At 57.9% G+C, this 18,862-nt stretch overlaps 1 protein-coding gene across 1 annotated transcript; it reads right to left on the reverse strand.

Annotated features, from left to right (window-relative positions):
• Positions 1 to 2,017: 2,017 nt before the first annotated feature.
• On the reverse strand, positions 2,018 to 17,776 carry LOC133626260 (fas-binding factor 1 homolog). Its single transcript, XM_062003902.1, is given in 22 exon segments — positions 2,018 to 2,559; positions 2,646 to 2,813; positions 3,062 to 3,234; positions 3,536 to 3,668; positions 3,766 to 3,903; positions 4,081 to 4,236; positions 5,562 to 5,608; positions 5,611 to 5,735; positions 6,080 to 6,201; positions 6,318 to 6,436; positions 6,722 to 6,849; positions 7,132 to 7,239; positions 7,702 to 7,908; positions 8,345 to 8,445; positions 8,650 to 8,784; positions 8,876 to 8,920; positions 9,629 to 9,687; positions 10,220 to 10,314; positions 10,593 to 10,667; positions 11,259 to 11,589; positions 16,710 to 16,782; positions 17,516 to 17,776. Coding segments are annotated over 22 exon segments (2,964 nt in total). The 3' UTR covers positions 2,018 to 2,394.
• Positions 17,777 to 18,862: the final 1,086 nt, after the last annotated feature.

Raw genomic sequence — 18,862 nt, forward strand, 5'->3', positions numbered from 1 at the left:
GTTGGTGTCCCTTTCTCCCAGCAGCTCCCAGTCTCTTGCTGGCCGTTCCTGGCTGGCTCAGGTGTCCTGTGGCACCCCAAGCTCTGCAGCCCCCAGCGATGCTGCGTGCTGGGCGTGTTGAGGGATTTGTGTCCCGTCTGCTGCTCAGAGAGCAGCCCAGTGGCTCCTCCTGATCTCCTTGCTGCTGGATACGCTTGTAGCACCCAGCTGTCCCCCAGGACTGCCCTTCTGAGACTCGTGACCAAGAGAAGGCGTTTCACTGTGGCTCCAGGCGCCGGGATAGGGCTGCTCCCAGCTGCAGGCAGTTGCAAGGCTGGTGTGACCGTCGAGCAGCCAGCGCTGAGCCTCCTCCGCTCTCTGCAGGACAGAAAGCAAGAGCCTGGTCCTGCAGAACCGCAGCCTGACTCCTTGGGCTGGGAAACCTCAACGAGGACTTCTCTGTCTCGCAAGATCGGGGCGTCCTCGAGCTCAGCGTGTGGCTGCACTTCAAGGCCACCAAGGTGCTCAGGCTGAAGGACAAGATCTGCCTGGAGGTGAGGGGCCTGGAGAGGGCTCAGGCCTGTGTTCTTAGGGAGGGAGGCTGGGAGGGAGACGGAGCCTGCCCAGGGCAAAGGGATGAGCCTGCCTCAGATTGCTTCCTGCCTGCACGGCCGAGGCCAGGCTCTGAGCAGCCGGGGTCTCGCACCCAGGGATTATGTTTTGGGAAGCAAGTGTCTACTGCAGTGGTCTTGTAGCTTGAGCTGAATGGGAGGAGTGTGCTGTGGAGGCGGGAGATGTGCCTGATGGGCCCATGGGTGCTGTGATCCCAGCTGCTGCTGCCTCAGCCTGGGTTCTGCAGACACGTGGTGCATCCCCGAGCACCTGCGTCACCCCGAGACCCAGCGCTGTGGCCGCCAGCTGTCTCCTAAGGTTTCACAAACGAGTCCCATTGTCTGACTCGTTTCTTTCTGGGGTGCCTTGTTGCCACAGGACTTGCCTTTCACGGCCCAGGACGGTGTTCCAGGCAGTAGCATGAGGCACAGGATCTGTTTCCAGCCATGCAGTGGTCGCTTCCACCACGGTGAGCACTTAGTGCTTGCCTCAGCGTGTGGGAGTGTGCTAGAGTCCATCTGCCAGGTCTCTCTGCACTGGTATTTGAGCCATTGTCCTTCAGAGCACAGAGACTTCAACCGCTTGGCTTGTTTGAGGGCAGCATATCTCGCATCCATGGACAACCTGTGCAACAGCCCATCTAGAGCTTCATCTCTTCCTTGGTGGCCTGAGGCATCGTGGGCCCCCCGAGCTACAAACATTCACATTTCCATTGCCAGTCCCAACACACCTGGGCCACTGCCACCCTGGCTCCTGTTTGTGCTCATGTTCTTCAGGGGCCTGGTTCCTGGGTACATGGCATCTCGGTGGCACACCATCACAGCCAGCTTCTCCAGGTGGGCAGCGATGCCTGGCCTCAATGAGGCAGTCCAGATGGGGTGGCCCTGGCATTGCCAGTTGTTCTGTCTCCATGGTTGCAGCCACCCCACAGAGCATTTGCCACCAGCCACGAGTCACTACAAACTATTGGCCATTTTTCTCATTGGGGGATGTCTAAAGCCAGCTGGGAGGCTTCCACCTGTGTCAGCTGACTCCAATGCCCCTCTCCTTCTGCAGCTTGTGCCACGTGTCACAGGGGACGCCCCACAGCCACCTTCCAGCTCCGATGCTGTCCCACAGCACAACAGGAGCCATCGGTGAGCGACACACTTTGCTTCTCATCTGCTGAGAGCTTAGTACATGGTGGGGCCTCTTCAGCATCTGCCAGCTCCTTCTCAGGCAGTAGTCCAGAGCTCTTGCCCTCTGGCCAGTTGGTGATCACGTGCAGGATGCTGGGGTGACTGCGGTTTCCTACAGGAGCTCACTGAGTGCTCAACACAACCCCCTCACTCCATGTGGCGTCAGTCGCCTGATGTGTGGAGGAGACCCTCCCTTTGGACACCTAGCCCAGCACTGGCAGTTGGGTGCTGAGAACAGTCCTGCTTCCATGCCAATTCCTTCTGAGGCAGCTCAAACTCCTTCATCTGCTGCCAGTCTCCCCTTCTTGGTGGGAGTGCACCGGGCCTCGGATCCTCTGCATCCCTGACTCAAGAACCCCAGGGCTCAGCCTCCAGCCTCCCCACGTGCTTCTAGCCAGAGGCTCCAGGTAGGGCCATTCTCTCCAGCTGCAGTGCAGAGCATGTTTGTCACATCTGGTCCTGTTCAGACTGGCCCAAGGGACACCACCTGAGCAGCCTCTCGTTTAATTTGTTGAAAGCCTTGTCGTTGTTCAGAGCCCCATTTGACATCGTTTTTCTTCCAGGTGACTCGACAGAGAGGATTTACAGCAGTTGGGAATGTGCAGCCTCCAAAAGCCCACAATGCCTAAGAAAGCTTGGGTTTCTTTGTCACCAATTGGTGGAGACGTGGCTGCAGTTTTGCTGGTGTGAGATGTGCTGACCACCATCCTCGTGACCGAGCTGATGTGTGATAGGATGATTTTGTCAGACTCTCCAGGTAGAACTCCTCATTCTCTAAGAAACCATGGTCCTGAGAAGAAAGGGATGATGGGACAGATATCAGAGTGCAACACAAACAGAGTCACAGTCCAGGGTGTCACTGGGTGAGGAAAGTACCCCGAATCCTACAGAAGCAGCCTGAAAGAGCAGCCCAGCCTGGAGAAAGCCCCAGCAGGGAAGCAGGGGGCTGAAGGGAGGGGACTGGCACATCACAAAGCCAGAGTCCAGCAGAGATGGCTTCTCCCAGTCAGGGATGGTGTGAGGAGAGGGATGAACCATCAGGTCCTGCATGTTATTAATGAACCTGAGACAAGCTGTGAAGGTTCACCCCTCCTTGCTTCTGGCATCACTCTTCTAGGTGTGACAGGTCCTCTAGGTCCTCTTCTGGAAGCCCACCCAGCCCAACAGCTCAGTAATGGTCTGAGGAGACACCCCATGCTGTGGCTGCCGGCCTCAAAGCGCGCTTTAGCCAGCCCTGTTCCCATCCAGCCGGTTCCAAGCCCCTTCTCCAGCCCCAGCCTCCTCCCCCTCACCTGCTGGGCCCTGAACTTCAGCAGCAGCAGCGTGGCGTCAATGAGCTCGGTGCCGCTGGCTGTGGCCAGGGTGTCCCTGCCAGCCCCAGGGCTGTGCTGAGGGAGCACCCTGACAGGAGCTGGAGGCTCTGCAACAAGACCCCAGCTCTGTGGTGCCGCTGTCGTCAGGGGAACTGCAGACAGAGACAACAGCATTCCTTTTCCAGCTGCCTGCATGTCCCCACAGCAAGGTCCTCCCCAACCACCCACTGCAAATGGGCTTTAATCCAGCTGCCTCTCCCCTTCTGCCCCCTCTACACCCTCCTGGCACTGCCCTGCCTTCAGAGGACAAGGGGCCAACTCACAGCTGAGGTTTATCATCAGGGGAACTAACTCAGCCCTCAGCAACATGCCAAGCCTCCTGAAAAGTGGAATACAAGTGCAGCTCCCCCCCCAGCATGTCCCTTCCCATTGGCAACAGGCAGAAAGCCTTACACAGTGTGCTGGAGAGGCCGTTCACAGGGGCACCGAGGTCCTGGTCTGCAGTCAGCAGCATCATGGAGTTGTTGGGCAGCTCCTCACATCGCTCTTCTAGCTGTCTCCTCTTCAGAGCCGTGCTCAGCCACTCCTGCCCCATCCCCAGGAGAAAGAGAGAAGCTGTTGGCAAAGGTTGAGGCCCTCAACACAGTGGCTTCAGGCCAAGAAGGAAAGGCGAGGGGGTGTACCTCCTGCAGGTGCTGTTCCTGCTGCCTCAGCTGCTTCAAGCGCTGCTGCATGGCCTGCAGCCTCCTTGGGTGCTCACACTCCCCCCTGCAAGCCTTCTGCAGCACTCGCTGCCCCCTCTTGTCCTTCTGGGATGAGAGCTGCAAGGTAGAGAGGCTGGGGAGGCTGGGGACAGGGTCCCTTGCTGCTATGGGGCAGGGCTCCTTTCTGCATCCCCTCATTCCCCTTCCAGGACAGCACTAGGACTCCTCCTGGCTTGGGGAGGGCTGTGACCCCTCCCAGCTCTGCTGCCAGACTCAGGCAGATGCTGTGCTCACCTTGGCCCTGCTCTGCACCTTCTCCTCCTGCTGCCGGACGCGCTGCGCAGCCACCTTCACCCTCTCCTTCTCCAGCCTCAGCTTCTGCCAGGCCTTATCCTGCAGCTCTCTGGCCTTCTCCAGCTGCTCCTCCTTGGCTTTCAGCTCTGCCAGCTCCTGGGATGGGTACGGGGGAAACCAATGCACTACTTGCCCTGTCCTGTTCACTGTTGTGAGTCTTTCCCAAGTGATGGGAGAGATCTGCCCCCGTTGAGCTTCTCGTGTGTGCCAGTGTGGGGTGCAGAGCAACACCTCCAGGTACTTAAGCAGTGCCCTCATCCATCACCCCTTGGGGCCCAGGGCTGGCAGAGCTGGGATTGTACACACACACACTCCCTTCCCTGGGAAGGACAGAGCCCCTCAACCACGTTGCACACCCTCAAACATGCTCAAAGCAAAACAATTTGTCAGCAGTGGAAATACTCAGGCTGAATGCTTCTTTTCCACTGTGGCAGCTCTGCCACCTTGTCTATGCCACAGATCCCCTCTGCACAGCCCTAGGAGGGAGCAGAGCTGGCTCTGGCCACGTCCCCATGGCAGGGGGATGTGGAGGAATGGTTAAGGGAGAATGGACATGGATCCCGGGGTATCATGTTAGGCCTGATGGGGCAAGGCAATCTGAGTTCTAGTTATATGAATTTAATGCACAATCAAGACCAGAGTCAGAGCCATGGTTAAAACAGTTGCTGTCACGTAGTCAGCGCAGACAGCAGGCTGCTTTCTGCTCCCTCAAGGTCGGGCTGTTTTCAGCTAACGAGCTAACAGCTCAAGGTGGAAAACAACTACGGGGGAAAAACAAGATGGGATAATGTGAGGGAGCTTGCTTATGGCAGAAACCGCAAGTAGGATGAACATGAGAATGTAATCTATTAGCTGCTGTTGCTGAGCTAGCTTTGAAGCTGCTGTGTATGTATATAAGTTAGAGCCTGCTCTCAATAAAGTGAAGATTTCTGCTGTCACTCACATTGAGTAGGACTGATTTCTTCCCACCCAGCTGAGAATCGGACCCTGGGTTGATCGCCACATGAAGTAGGCTTGGAGCTGGTTTTTCAGGCTTCGAGCCTGGTTTCAGACTTCGAGTCTGGTTCATTTTTCAGGCTTCGAGCCTGGTTCCAGGCTTCCAGCCTGGTTTTCAGACTTTGAGTCTGGTTTTTAGGCCAAGGGCGGAAAACTTTGTGGCAGGGGGAGGCTTTGCTTACACCCACCGTGGGGGTTTCCTCTCATGACGGAGGTGGCTGTGCCTGGTCTGGCTGCCCCAACTCCTCACAGGCAGAGGGGAGAGACAGAGGAACCCACGCTTCTGTCAGCATCTAAGGCAGGCTGGTGGAGGCTGCTCCTGGGGCAGCCTGATTCTCACCACCCCAAGGGACATCTCTGTCTGAAACACCTGAAGGAGCGTAGAGCCTGCCCCGTGGGCATGGGAAGGGGCTGCGCTGCAGTACTTTGGCCAGGCTGCTGACGGTGCCCTCTCCCTGGGAGCCCATGTGCCCGTGTCCAGTTCCATCCTCACCCTGCTCTGCTGCTGCTGGGCACGAAGCTCAGCCCACTCAGTCGCCAGCTTCTGGTACTCCTCTGAGCACTTCTGCACCGCCAACTGCTGCTCCGCCAGAAAAGTGCTCTGCAGAATGTCACAAGAGAGGGAGAGGCAAAGCACTGAGTCCCCTTTGCTGATGGATTTTTCTCCTTCAGCCCATCTCTGCCACCAAACATTAGGCAACACCCAGAAGCTGGTTCAAGCCCCCAGTGCTTGGGGTGAGCCCTGCTTGGAGAGCTCAGCCCCAAGCTTCCAGCTGCCAGGGGACCGCTCTGATTGTGAGTCACTGCGCCTGGGGGTGGGATTGAGGGAGCAAAGTGCTGCAGCCCAGAACCCGGCTCCTTCCTCCACCACACAGCGCACTGCAGCCCCGCTCACACTCGGGGCACACGTGAACAGCACCTGGAGCTGTCTGTCCCACCTCACCTTGGCCCTCTCAGCTCTGCTCGCTCCTTGGAGAGCTGCTGGCTCAGGACTTGCTGCCGCTCCTCCAGCGAGCGCTGCAGAGATCCCACTTGGCACTGCTCCGCCAGCGCCCTGCAGCGCTCCTGGGTTTGGACAGGGAGGAGAGACAGGGGCTGTTCCAGGCTCCTGGGACAACACATACCTATCCCAAACCCAGACAGGAGGGCTGACTCGGGCAAAAGAGACAGCCTGGGCTCACCTGCTCCAGCTGCTGAGACTGCTTGCTCAGCCTGGCCTCCACTTTAGCAATCACGTCCTGGTGTCGTCTCTGTTCCTCCTCCATGTCCTTCTGCTGCTGCAACATCCTGTCTTGGAGCACTGTGCAGAGGGAGCAGCCGAGCCATGAGCAGCACGAGGTGGGAAGCCCTCTCTGCCCATACCATACTCACAGCGGAAGACCTGCATGCATTTGTGCTGCTCCCCTTCTGCACACCCCCAGGACCCCACTTCGTAACGCAGACACCCCGAGGTGTTCAGTGGCCGAGGCAGGCCAGGCTTTGCCAGCCTCGGCTCCCAGTCCCTGCCTGACTCAGGGCACCTTCTCCCCATTTCCTGGGTGCCTCCAGAGCCATTCCAGCACTGACAGATGGCTGACAAACGTACCCCTGAGCTGCTGTGCCCACGTGGCCAGCTCCTGGGAGGTGCTGTGGTGCTTGGCCTCCACCTTGTGCCAGAGCTCATGCAGATCACTGGAGAACTTCTCCATCCGCTCGATGACGCCGTTCAGAGACCTGCGGAGGAGAGCGAGGAGAAAGTCAACCCTGTGGCACACGCTTCACCTCACTGCGATGGAGGGGGAGATGTGGTGGGCCAAAGGCCAGGCAGTCCTGCCCTGCCCCTCTGTGGGTCACAGCAGAGTGGTGGGAAGACAGAGCTGCTGCTTAGGAGAGTACTGACAGAGAGCAAAGTGCTCAGCAGCCCTGCGAGAGGCAGCAGGGGGAAGAGGGGATGGGCTCTGTTGCCACAGCCTGAGGCTGGTTCCGCGGGGAACACCACGGCCAGGGGGCTGGTACCTGGTGTGTGACGTGGCGCTGGTCACCGCATCCACCTCCTGATCCTTCAGCCGCTGCAGCCGCCGCAGCTGCTCGTCGTAGTCCTGGCGCAGCTCCTGGATGGACGTCCTGCGGGACACGGGTGAGGAGCCCACCACGGGCTGTCTCAAAGCCGTGCTCCCCGTGACAGGCACTGTGCAAGAGGCCTGGTCATGGAGCTGAGTGGTGCCAGGAGCTGAGCTGGCGTGGTGGGCTGTCACAGGGCACGCCCCTGACAGGCATCCACATTTGGCACAGACCACATGCAGGGCTTAAGGGTTTCTCCACCAAAACCTGGCTTCTCATTGACCCAAACTACATGCGACACCAGTGGCTCACTGGACTGAGTAAAAAGGTAAAACATTCACTCTGAAATGGTACCTCCAGCCACATCTCCCTGTGCCAACCTACAAAGCAAATCCCCATTCCAAAAGCCACTGAGCCACCCACAGCCCAGTGCCTCTCGAGCCTCCTTTCACCGCAGCCCCAGGCTGTTCCCTGGTTCCTTTGCCAAGAGCAGGGCTACTAACCCCACGTGCGTGCTGCTCTCACCTCTGCAGCTCTTGCAGCCGCTTCACCTCCAGCGTGTGCTGCTGCTCCAGTGCTGCCAGCTGCTGCTGGTGCTGTGCCCGCAGCTCTGCCTGCGCCTGCTCCGCGTCCTGGCTCTGCGACAGCAGCTGAGCCCTCAGCTGCTCCAGCTCCTGCCGCAGCCTCTCCTCCTGCCGCCCGTGGCTCTCCTCCAACACCTTCATTTGCCGCCTGCTCGTAGAGGTCACACCAAGGGAGAAGTGTTGCTCTCATGGCAATACCTGGAGCTCTCCACCCAAAGTGCACGTGGGGATTCAGTGTTGCTGTGCACATGGGAAACATTCGGCCTCTCCACAGTCAGAGCCTCAAACCCTCCTGTTGCTGCTCAGTGCATTGCACTGGCTGGGGACATGCTGGCAAAGAGTTCCTCCAAACCTGTTCCTCCTCCTCACCACCCACCAGACAGTGTTGGTCAGAGTGGACTCCAACCTTGGTTGTTCACCTGTGGGGCTGCTCTCTGTCCCCACCAGGTCCACCCCGACGTGCCTCTGTTTCCTGTCCACCCCAAGGATGGACTGGGGAAGCAGCCCAGCCCTCCCTACCTCAGAGGAGATGGCTGCAGGCAAGGATCTGACAGAGGAGGGGAGCACAGGCAAGAGCCTGGTACCTGTAGGGGCTCTCGAGAAGATCCAGGTTCTTCTGGTGCTGCTGCTGGAGACTCTCCAGCAACAGCCTCTGCTGCGTCCGCTCCACCTCCAGCATCTGGACCTGCCGGGCACCCGGGGAGAAGGTCCTTGTGCTGCTCCAGGGACACAGCTCCCACAGCAGCACTCACTCAGTGGCCATGGCTACTTCTGGACAGAGAGGTTTCTCCTCTCTCCCCTGTCACTCTGATGCCATTGGAGTGGACATGAGCCCTTCTCCTCCCGCTGTGTCACCCGTGGCCCCCTTCCAGCAGGTGACGGGGCTCACCTGGCTCTCCAGCTCTGCCACACGGGCCTGGGCGCTGACCAGAGCTGCCCGGCAGCCTGATGCATCCTCATAGAGCTGGGCAGTGCCATGCCCCGGCCTCCTCTCATGCAGCAAGCCCAGGCCTGAGGACTCTGCCTGTGGGGATGGAGAGGGAAGATCAAGGCCCTTCAGGATCCGTGGCTTTGTGGGGTGGCCATCAGCCCACACAGGAAGGCGTGTGTCTCACCTGCAGCTGTGGGGCAGCCTGGAGACGTGTCCTGGGCGTGGGAACCTGCAGAGACACAGGGCTGCTGTCAGGCAGCTCAAGTCCTGAGGGAACATTCTTCCTAGCCTGGGAGTGGTAATTCATACCCAGCTTACTGAGGCCCTTCCTCTACCCTTCCCCAGCCCAACCCTGTTGCTGGCCTGGCTCCCTTCTGATGCTCAGCAGCCCCTATCCCAGACAAAATGATGTTGGGCTCCTCTTGCTGTGGGGGTAGATTCAAGGAGAAGGCCGGCAGCTCTCGGGGAGACAGCAGCTGTCCTGCCATGAAGGCAGGGCAAGGAGGCCCAGGGAGATGTGAAAAAGGGGCTTCAAAGACAAAGCAAGAGCTGCCCTCTCTGCCAAAGGCTCTGATGGCCCTCCAGTGCTCTAGAAACCATCTCCGAGTATCCTCACTACCATGCTGAGGAAGCCAATTCCTCTATCAACTGCAATCTCTTGCTGTTAATATGACGTATATGTGCCTGGAGAAGTCTGTACATGCTGCTCAGGCAATGCAGCAGTGTCAATTGCTGTGATTTACAAAGCATCCACAGCACACGTGCTTTGGTTTGATAAATACTACTTGTGGTATCCCAGAGCTCTCCCAACACTTTCCCTCCATGAACCCAGGCTCCCATGGATGCACAGAGCTGGATGACAAGGAGTTGGCAGCAGAGGGCCATCAGCACAAGCCTGATCCTGCATCTCACAGGGCCACAGGCCCAGCAGACCTACCTGAGCAAGTGGGACAGGGCCCTGCACCTCCTGCTCTCCTGGCAATAAGGCTGTAGAGGCTGAAAATGGAACAAGTCTGCCATTCAGACATGGCAACAGCAATCATCCCCTCCCAGAAGGACAAAGGTCTGGCTCTCCTGGGCAGAGTGAGAAGGGTCCTGCTCTGCTCTGGTGGGTGGTGATGGGGACAGAGGGTCAGGCAGGCCTGTCCATTCCTGCACCCCCACAATGCTGGCACTCTGCCCTGCAGAGAAAGGCTGAGGGCAAAGCATGGCTCCTCCTCCATCTCCATCACCTAGGGAGGAGGCTGAATCCTAAAAGAGTTGCTTTCAGTAGGCTCTGAACTGGTGCACAGCTTCAGCCCAGACACAGCACTAGTGGGACCAGCACGTGGGCAGGAAGAGGGAAGGGGGAAGAGAGAAAGGACAGCATGAACTCATGCCCACCAAGAGAAACCAAGTCTTTTGCAGCCCTCTGAAAGTCCAAAGGCAGCCCTGCAGAGTTCAGTGTGCCCCAGCACCGTGTCTCCACCACACCATCCTGCTGCCCAAGCATCCTGCTGCCCAAGCTGCACAATCCCAGGAAACGCACCCAGGGCGCTGGTGTCTCCGGAGGGATCCTCCTTCTCAGCCTCCGACGCCTGAGTTGAGGCTCCTTTCGTGGTGCTGAGCCAGGGCACCGGCTGCCTGCAGGGGCAGAGACACAAGTGATGCACAGCAGGGAGAGGCACACAGATATTGCTCTGCTTGCCACTGAAGTTGAAAGCTTGGCTTTCCTAGTGCTCCAACAGACAAGAACCCAACCCACCTGCCGAGCTGCCCTCCCTCCTAGCTACAGAGGTCTCAGGCCCAAAGGGATCGCTGCTGGCTCCCAGTCCCCCCCACTCCCCCACTGCACACACGCAGCTGCTTTCTGCAGGACATCTGTCCCACGGAGGGTGCCCGAGAGCTGACAGAGGCCTTACCCAGAGCTGTCTGCACTGGCTGTGTCCTGCAGGGCAGCTGCCTGCTGTGGGGCTCCTGTGGAGGCGGCTGGATGGCTGCAGGCAGAAACACCAGATGTGGAAGAGCTCAGGGAAGGCAAGATCCTGTCCCCAACACCAATTCCTGCCTTGCAGCTGAAAGCCTCTGTCTCAAAACCTCCATCACTGCTGTTCCTACTCGTTTCATCCCCGCTCGCCCCAGACAGCAGCAGCCCCAGCTAACACAGCCCTGCACATCACACATGGCTCTCTGCATTTCCCTTCTGAGCCCCATTCCAACGGCACAAGGCTCAACCTGTGCCGGTGTAAACTCAGCAGGAGGAGGCGGTGTGTCTGGAACTAGGAGGAATGAAGGGGAATGCAGACAGCAACAAGGAACACAGCATGTGCTGTGGGGCTGTGCTCATTCAGGACAGCTCTGCAAGACCTGGGACAGTGGGTGCGATTCTGGCCACAACAGCAAGGTGAGCCTGGAGGGCTGCAGGCTGGATCAAGTAGGAGAAAGCCCTGCGCTAATACTCCACCCCAAGACAAACTAGCGCTTAAAACTAATGGCTTCAATCTGAGACGAGGTTTTGGGAGAGGTGCTGCTGGAGCAGCTACACGTGGAGCAAACGGGAGCAGCGTGGCCATCAACTGTGCCTTTACCTGACAGCAGGACGGGGATGCAGCCTTTCCCCTGGGGCCTCCGAGGCCTCGGCATTCCTCTCCTGGGCCTTGGCCTGCGCTTGGGCTTTCTTGCGAGCCAAGGCAGCGATCAGCCAGTCCTCCTCCTCCAGCGGGGCCGCTTTAGCCGCTGCCTCCTCTGCAGCCGGGACGTGGCTGGCGGGGCCAGGCCGTGCGGCCGGGGCAGGGCTGGGGCGGCTCACGGCAGGGCTGCCCTTCACTGCAGGCAGCGGCTCCCACTCACACCAATCCTCATCCTTCAGGCCCAGCCAGTCGGCTCCAGCCCCCCTGCCCCGCACCGTGCGCCTGCTGCCTGCAGGAGCAGCTTTGGGGTGCAGCTCTGCTTTCACTTGGCTGCTCATGTCGCTGGAAAACCTGCCGCAAGGAGAAGCAGTTCCATCTGTGCCCGAGGGGCCCCGGGAACCCTGCCCCTGGGAGGGAGCCCTGCCTGCAAGGGGACCCCAGGGCCCCTGCCTGCCCTGTCGCAGGGGCAGATCTACAGATTGGGTACAGGGAAGCACACGAGTGTACGTGCCTCTCAGACTTTCCCTGGGTGTTTTAGCCTACAGAGAAAGACAAATTCCCACATTAGAATATCAACCAGGTCTCATCTGGACTTCCCCAAAACATATTTAAGCCACAGGCAGCTTTCTCCTGAACAGCCCATGAGCAACACTGAAGCCCTCTTCCTACCCACACTGTCTGGGAAACAGCATATGAAACCAGGGGCACCACAGACATATTGGCAACTTCAGAAACACCAGTGTGCACAGCCTCTCCTGACTGACAGCTGGGCAAAAGCCTCCAGCCCTTGGCATCACTTATGCCTCCAAACAGAGGTACCAGAGGTTGCTCTCATGGCCAGTGACACTTCCCTGCAACCGATCTCCCTCTCCTGCTCAGGGCCCCTCTGCAGCCTGCCAGCCTGGCTCCAAGGCACTCCAAACAAAGCTTCAGCTGAATCTTCAAAACCACCCCACACTCCCCAAAGCAGTCTCGAGCTCCTGCAGTGGTTTGCATGGCAAACATTACACTGACATTAAGCTCTGCAAAATACCCTGAGAGGCAGCAAGCGCCACCCGCACTGCCCCACGGGTGCTGACCCAAGCAGAGCCCATGGGGCTCCCGCTCTGCCCAAAGCCTGGTGATCACCTGGGGGAGAAGGCAAGCAGAAGAGGAAGGAGGGAAGAAAACCTCATCTCCTTGGGTCTGGAGCACCCACGGGATCCCAAATAAGTGGGACAACTGAACAACACAAGGAGGGAATGAACAATTCTAAAGACTGCAAAGGAGCAATGCTCAGTGTCACTGCTCATTGCCTGCAGCCTAATGCTCAGCCCAGTGCCCAGCCCCATGTCCAGCCCAGTGCCCAGCCCAGTGCTCACCTGATGCTGACTCGAGCTCAGATGGGGATCAGATGAGCCTCAGATGATCCTTGGCCTGGAGCTCAGATGGACCTCAACCCGGAGCTCAGAGGGAACTAAGCCTGGAGCTGAGCCCAGAGCTCACGGGGAGCTCAGAGGGACCTCAGCCCAGATCTCAGACTGAGCTCAGACGGACCTCAGCCCGGAGCTCAGATGGACCTCAGCCTGGAGCTCAAAGGAAGCTCAGACAGACCTCAGCCCAGAGCTCAGAGGGAGCTCAGCCAGGAGCTCAGAGGGAGCTCAGAGGGACCTCAGCAGAGATCTCCAATTGAGCTCAGACGGACCTCAACCCGGAGCTCAGACAGACCTCAGCCTGGAGCTCAGATGGACCTCAGCCCGGAGCTCAGATGGACCTCAGCCTGGAGCTCAAACGAAGCTCAGACAGACCTCAGCCCAGAGCTCAGAGGGAGCTCAGCCAGGAGCTCAGGGGGAGCTCAGACGGACCTCAGCCTGGAGCTCAGCCCAGAGCTCAGAGAGAGCTCAGCCAGACCTCAGCCTGGAGCTCAGACGGACCTCAGCCCAGAGCTCAGCCCAGAGCTCAGAGGGACCACAGACTGGAGCTCAGACAGACCTCAGCCTGGAGCTCAGACAGACCTCAGCCCGGAGCTCAGGGGGAGCTCAGCCCGGAGCTCAGACGAAGTTCAGTAGAAGCTCAGTCGCAGCTCGCTGGGAGCTCCGACGAAGCTCGGCCGGGGCTCAGCCGCGGCTCGCCGGGAGCTCGGACGAAGCTCGGCCGGACTCACCCGCCGCTCGCCGCCACCGGCTCCAACGGCCGTTCCCGCGCGCCCGGGCGCCGGCGTGTGACGTCACCGCGACGCCGGCCGGGCTGGCTCCGCCCCCTTGCGGCAGCTGGGCCGAGTTAACCCCATCGCCGACAAACCCAAGCCACGCTCCCACCTTTGTCCCGCACCAGCTGCGTCTGCCCGCTTCACACACGCGCTGCTTATGCCCGTTTCCCTGCCACTGAGATCTAGACACATAGATACGCACAGACACCGTCCCCTCAGGCCGTGGCCAGTCCTCTGCCCTGGCTGTTGGGTTGATTTAGCCCATGGCTTCAGGGCTCCGTCTGTCACAGCCGTCTCTCAGGTTTCTGCTCCGATGACATCAACCCGCTGCTTCGGTTCCTCTGCCCTCAGCTCGCTGCATCTCCTGCATCGGGTCACCCCGTTCTGAAGAGCGCACTCGGGGCAAAGGATGCCCAGAAAACACACGAGGCAGAACAGCAGAGTCACGGGAACACCAAGGCAGGAGGCGCTTGTTGAATCGGAGCCACACGGCCACAACTGGACACCCTCAGAGATCAATTGCTCTTGCACCAGCACCTCCTGCTCCCACGAGGGGGGCAAGGATACAAGGATGAAGCCAGTGAGCACGGCCCCTCCTGACTGACAGCTGGGCAAACGCCTCCAGTCCCTGGCATCACTTAGGCCTCCAAACAGAGGCACCGGAACATCCTAGTTGGCTTTTCCAGGCCTGCCTTCGTAGCTTATCACAGCACGGCAGTGTCCCAGCCTTCCCCTGCTCCAACAAGGCCGTTTACAGATTCTGCCGGCCTCCACGTCAGGATGCAGAGGCATCTGACACTGCTGATCACAGCCACGCCAAGCTCCTCCCTGCAGGGAGAGGAGGAGTTCCCGATCTGCTCTTATGGCCAGCGACTTCCCTGCAACATGTTTTCCTCAGGGCCCCTCTGCAGCCTGCCAGGCTGGCTCCGACCTCTCCACTGCTCTCTTCTATGTCCTGTGGCTGGAAATGAGACACGAGCACCAGAGCTGAGGTGAGCTTCTCCTCCTGCAGCACCCTGGTAGCCAACTATTTCCCCACATCACCCTCGAGTCTGGCACTTTTATAACAGAAATAGAAAAGGAAGTCACAGGTTCCTAGAATAGCAGGGGCTGGAAGGGCCCTGCAGAGCTGCTCCAGCCCCAGCCCCTGCTCCAGCAGCTTCCCCTGGCTCAAGGGGGCACAGGAACGTGTCCAGGTGCGGTTGGAAACCTCCCGAGAAGGAGCCTCCGCACCCTCCCTGGGCAGCCTGGGCCAGGGCTCCCTCCCCTCAGCACCAAAGGAGTTTCTGCTCCTGTGCCAGTGGAACTTGCTGTGTTCCAGCTTGTACCCATTGCCCCTTGTCCTGTCACTGGGCACTACAGAAAAAAGTGTTGCCCCATTCTCCTGACATCCACCTTTTAAATACTTGTGAGTGTTGATGAAGTGCCCCCTCAGCCTTCCCTTCTCCAGACTGAACAGTCCCAGGTCCCGCTGCCTTTCGTCCTCACACACGTGTTCCATCCCCTCAGCATCTTGGGAGCCCTGCATTGGCCTCTCTCCAGCAGTTCCCTCTCTCTCTTGAGCCGGGGAGCTCAGAAGTGGACACAGGGCTCCAAATGAGGCCTTACCAGGGCAGAGGAGAGGAGGAGGAGACCCTCCCTCGACCATCTTTCCTCTTCTCAAGGCATCATATTTTGCTTATACCTTGAATCCCTTCTTTCCTTGCCCACACCAGCCATGGATCACAAGATCTTGCTTTGCCAGGAAGGATCCCTGCAATCAGCAACTCCGCCTGTACCCTTTACCCCCACCAAGAGCAGTGGCACAAAGGCCCAATTTTCCCTAGTACTCATCAGAGGGGATCTTTCCCTCCCAAACACAGTGACAGAAACAACAGTGTCCTGCTCTCCCACCGCTTGGGCTTCCAGAGCAACCGGCACCTGCACTCAGCTATGAGCAGGACCAATCTCACATGGCTTGGGGCTGGAGAACCACACAGCAAACCCTCAGGAGAAAGCAGAAAGGCAGGAAATAACCCAGACACAAGACTCGGCATCCTCGGGGGGTCTAAAATCTGCTGCCTCCACTCCTGTTGCTGGCAGCTTCCTTGCAGCAGCTCTTCACTGTCCTCTAAGTTCTCCTGTACCTCAAAGGCTAGAGAAGATAAACTGCTTCCCAAGGTTTCCCTTCAGGTAGGTTCCTGTTCCCAGCACAAGGTCTTATCCAAATCACTTGCAATGGGGGATGCTGAGACAATGCAGAATGTGTTTGCTCCCCAAAGAGCATGAAATGGAGCATGTTTGTCGCTGTCAAACACGGTTAATACAGCTATAAATCACCTTTCACTTTGTGTGAAATCACCTGTAAAGGATGGGCAAACCCTGAGGCTCAGCACCACGGAGGCTGCCAAGTGCCCCGGCAGACCACGGGGCCCTGTCCCAGAGCTCTCTGATGGGCACTTTTGCCTCAGGGGGCTTGCAAGACGGTCCTCCCAACAGTCCCAGCAAGGTGTGAGCTCTAGGGGAGCTTTCCCACCATCAACCAGTGCTCACCTGGGCTCAAGGAACACAAGACTCCAGTGTCTCACAAAAGTTGGCTCCTTCCTCTCTGCATCCCTCTTGTCATCAAACTGACACCCACTGCAGCACAACGGGATCCAATCTGCCTGCAGCACGAGCGACTTCTGGCACAAGGCTGAGACTGCTCAAGAGAACCAGAAGGAAGCAGAGAAACCTGAGTCCACCTTCCACAGCAAGGACTATTTTCCCCTTCCTAAGGCCTTGTCTTTATTTTTCCCTCACCAGTCCTGCCATCAGCCCTTTTCTCATGTGGCACAAGCTTTTGTCAGCTGAAGCACACACCAGCTCTCAGCAGGCTCCTCGCTGTGTCCAGTGCTGCACTTTGGTCACAGCCCAGCCCAAGCCCACCACTGGCAGGAAGGAGGAGAGGTGGCCCTTTGGAAACTGGCTACAGCTCAAGCACCAAAACCCAGGTCGATAACAAATATCATGATGTTCCCTTTAGCAAAAGGCTCAGGGCCGTGCCTGAGTGTTGAGCACAACATGGGCTGCTCTCCCAGCCCTGCTGCTCTCCTGGCTGGCTGGCCACAACTGGCTCTGGTTTGGAGCTGGAGGCAGAACCCTGCACAGGCAGCTCGGGGCTGGGGGCATGAGGAGAGGGGCTCAGCTGTGAGGAAAGTGCTGGTACCTGGCAGTGATGGGCAGCTCACACACCTCCTCACCAACACCATCCACGTCCAGCGCCAGCGCCAGCGCCAGCTCGTACGTCCTTACTGTGGTGGAACACAGGGAGACCTGGAGGGAGAGGAGAGAAGAGCATTAAAAGCTTCATCACTCCTAGAAACCATTGTCCTCTGTTGGTCTGTGCACAGAGCACAGCCTCTGGGAGCAATGAGAGTCTTTTGACAAGATCTGGTCTGTTAAATACACTTTGCAGGGATCAGGGCATCTGTAAGCTAAATCCAAGCACCTTTAGACTCATGCTCTACTCAGCACAGCCTTAGAATTAATTTCTAAGTCCCAACTACAACAGAGGGAACCTGCTGACTTCAACAGAAGGTGTTCAGCTTTACCAGGGGAAAGCTGAGGGCAAAACATGGCCCAGCAGATGCTGTGCCAGAGCTTTTCCAGTCCCCACTGGAGATCACCACATGGAGTACAACTCCTTCTGCTGCACAGGAGAGGAAGAATAGGACAGGGAGGAAGAGCAAACAGCTTTAGGCAATGACATGTCTCTTTTTAACAGCTCTTTCCTCACTCTTCCTCTGCCTACTTTCAATCAAAGACATTGCTCTAAGCAGCTCCCAAATGGCTTCTGTGCTTCACCATATGGTTCGTGATCATCATTGATCTTGGAAACAAAGCAGTGCTCCTTCAGAAAAGTCCCAGGATAACCCAGCTAACAAAAGCCTAACACTAGGGCAGATCTCTCACCGCATTCTGCTCAGAGCTGCCAGCCCTAAAGCCCTCTCATGCATCAGTGAAGTTTCAGCTCCACCTGCCCAAGCACGTCTGGCTCTCCCCATACCTGGAGAGCCAGGGATCCCTGGGGGAAGATGGTCCCTCTACGAGGCCTGATGGAGAACTCGGTTGGCTTGACACGGCCTTGGGCTCCTTTTCTACAGGATGGGTGAGTGTTGTCTGAGATCTGAGCAAGACTGGAAGTGCTGAGCTCTCCTGAGCCATCCCTGGGAATGCAGAGGCTGAAGGTCACGGGCACCGAGGAGATGTTGGTGAGGCGACACACCAAGGTGCGAGGGCAGCCTGGGGAAAGGACACCAGCATGCATTTGTGCACCACTTATGCTGTGACTCCTGCTGTGAACACCCTGACACGACAAAACTGGGCTTGGAGTTTAACTACAGCCTCTGAATTACAGCTCATTGAGAAGCTGAGCAAGGATCTGATGGTCAAAATTCCCTTTCACACTGACCACAGACATAGCTGCTTTGGAAATGCCCCACTCTCAACAGTGCTGAGCACCAGAAGTTTCTCTCCAATTGAGAGGAGCTCTCTTACCTGCCCCTAAAGCAACACCAATTATTTCTCACTTAGAAGTATGCACCCAGACAGAGCATTCATTCTGAAAGTGCAATCCACAAAATCAGCAGGCACCGTGTCTCACATCACCTGACACACAGGGACACCACAGCCACGCTGCACACTGGCTCTGCTCACTGCCCACAAAGCTTCACATCACTAGAGCTTTGACACTTGCTCTTCAGAATGGGAAAGCAAGGAGACAACTACACCAGGTGGTGGTGTTCTGCAGAGAGAGGACATCAGCCCACAGCCTGCGCTGGAGTGGACATCTGGCTGGGCTGGCCAGCTCTGCCAGGAGCCATCTCCCATGGGCTGCTCACTCAGCGTTGTGTGGGGGCAGATTTCTTCAAAAGGAACTGCAGCAGTGGCAGAGGGGTGATGTGGGGAGGGGAGGAAGTGGCTCAGGAGAGACCATGAGTTTTCTGTCCACCAGCAGTATGAAAATGATTTCACTTTTAAACTGCAGATCATCTTAGTACAAAGCCTTTTGGGAGACTGAGATGGAGACCCAGGGCCTGCAGCTCAATGGAGATGCTCGGGGTGCTCAGTCACTGGCTCTGCCAGCAGAGCTTCTGGGGAGGAAGGAGAAGGAGCCCACGTCTCTTAAGAACATCAGTGCCTGGTGCAGAGCTGTGCCTTGGGCACGTTACCTGGCCAGTGACAACGAGGAGGCCTCACGGCACTAATTAATATCTCACACCAAAGGTCAGGGAGGGAAATGCTGTGGTTGCCTTTCAGCAGGAACATCTGCCCACAGCTCTACAGGCTGGTGGGTGGCTTCAACTCCCTTCTCCTGCAGTCCTGAGCCCTTCTGGGACAAACCTTTCCCAGG

This window comes from Colius striatus, chromosome 10, assembly GCF_028858725.1.
Source record: "Colius striatus isolate bColStr4 chromosome 10, bColStr4.1.hap1, whole genome shotgun sequence".
Taxonomy (NCBI): domain Eukaryota; kingdom Metazoa; phylum Chordata; class Aves; order Coliiformes; family Coliidae; genus Colius; species Colius striatus.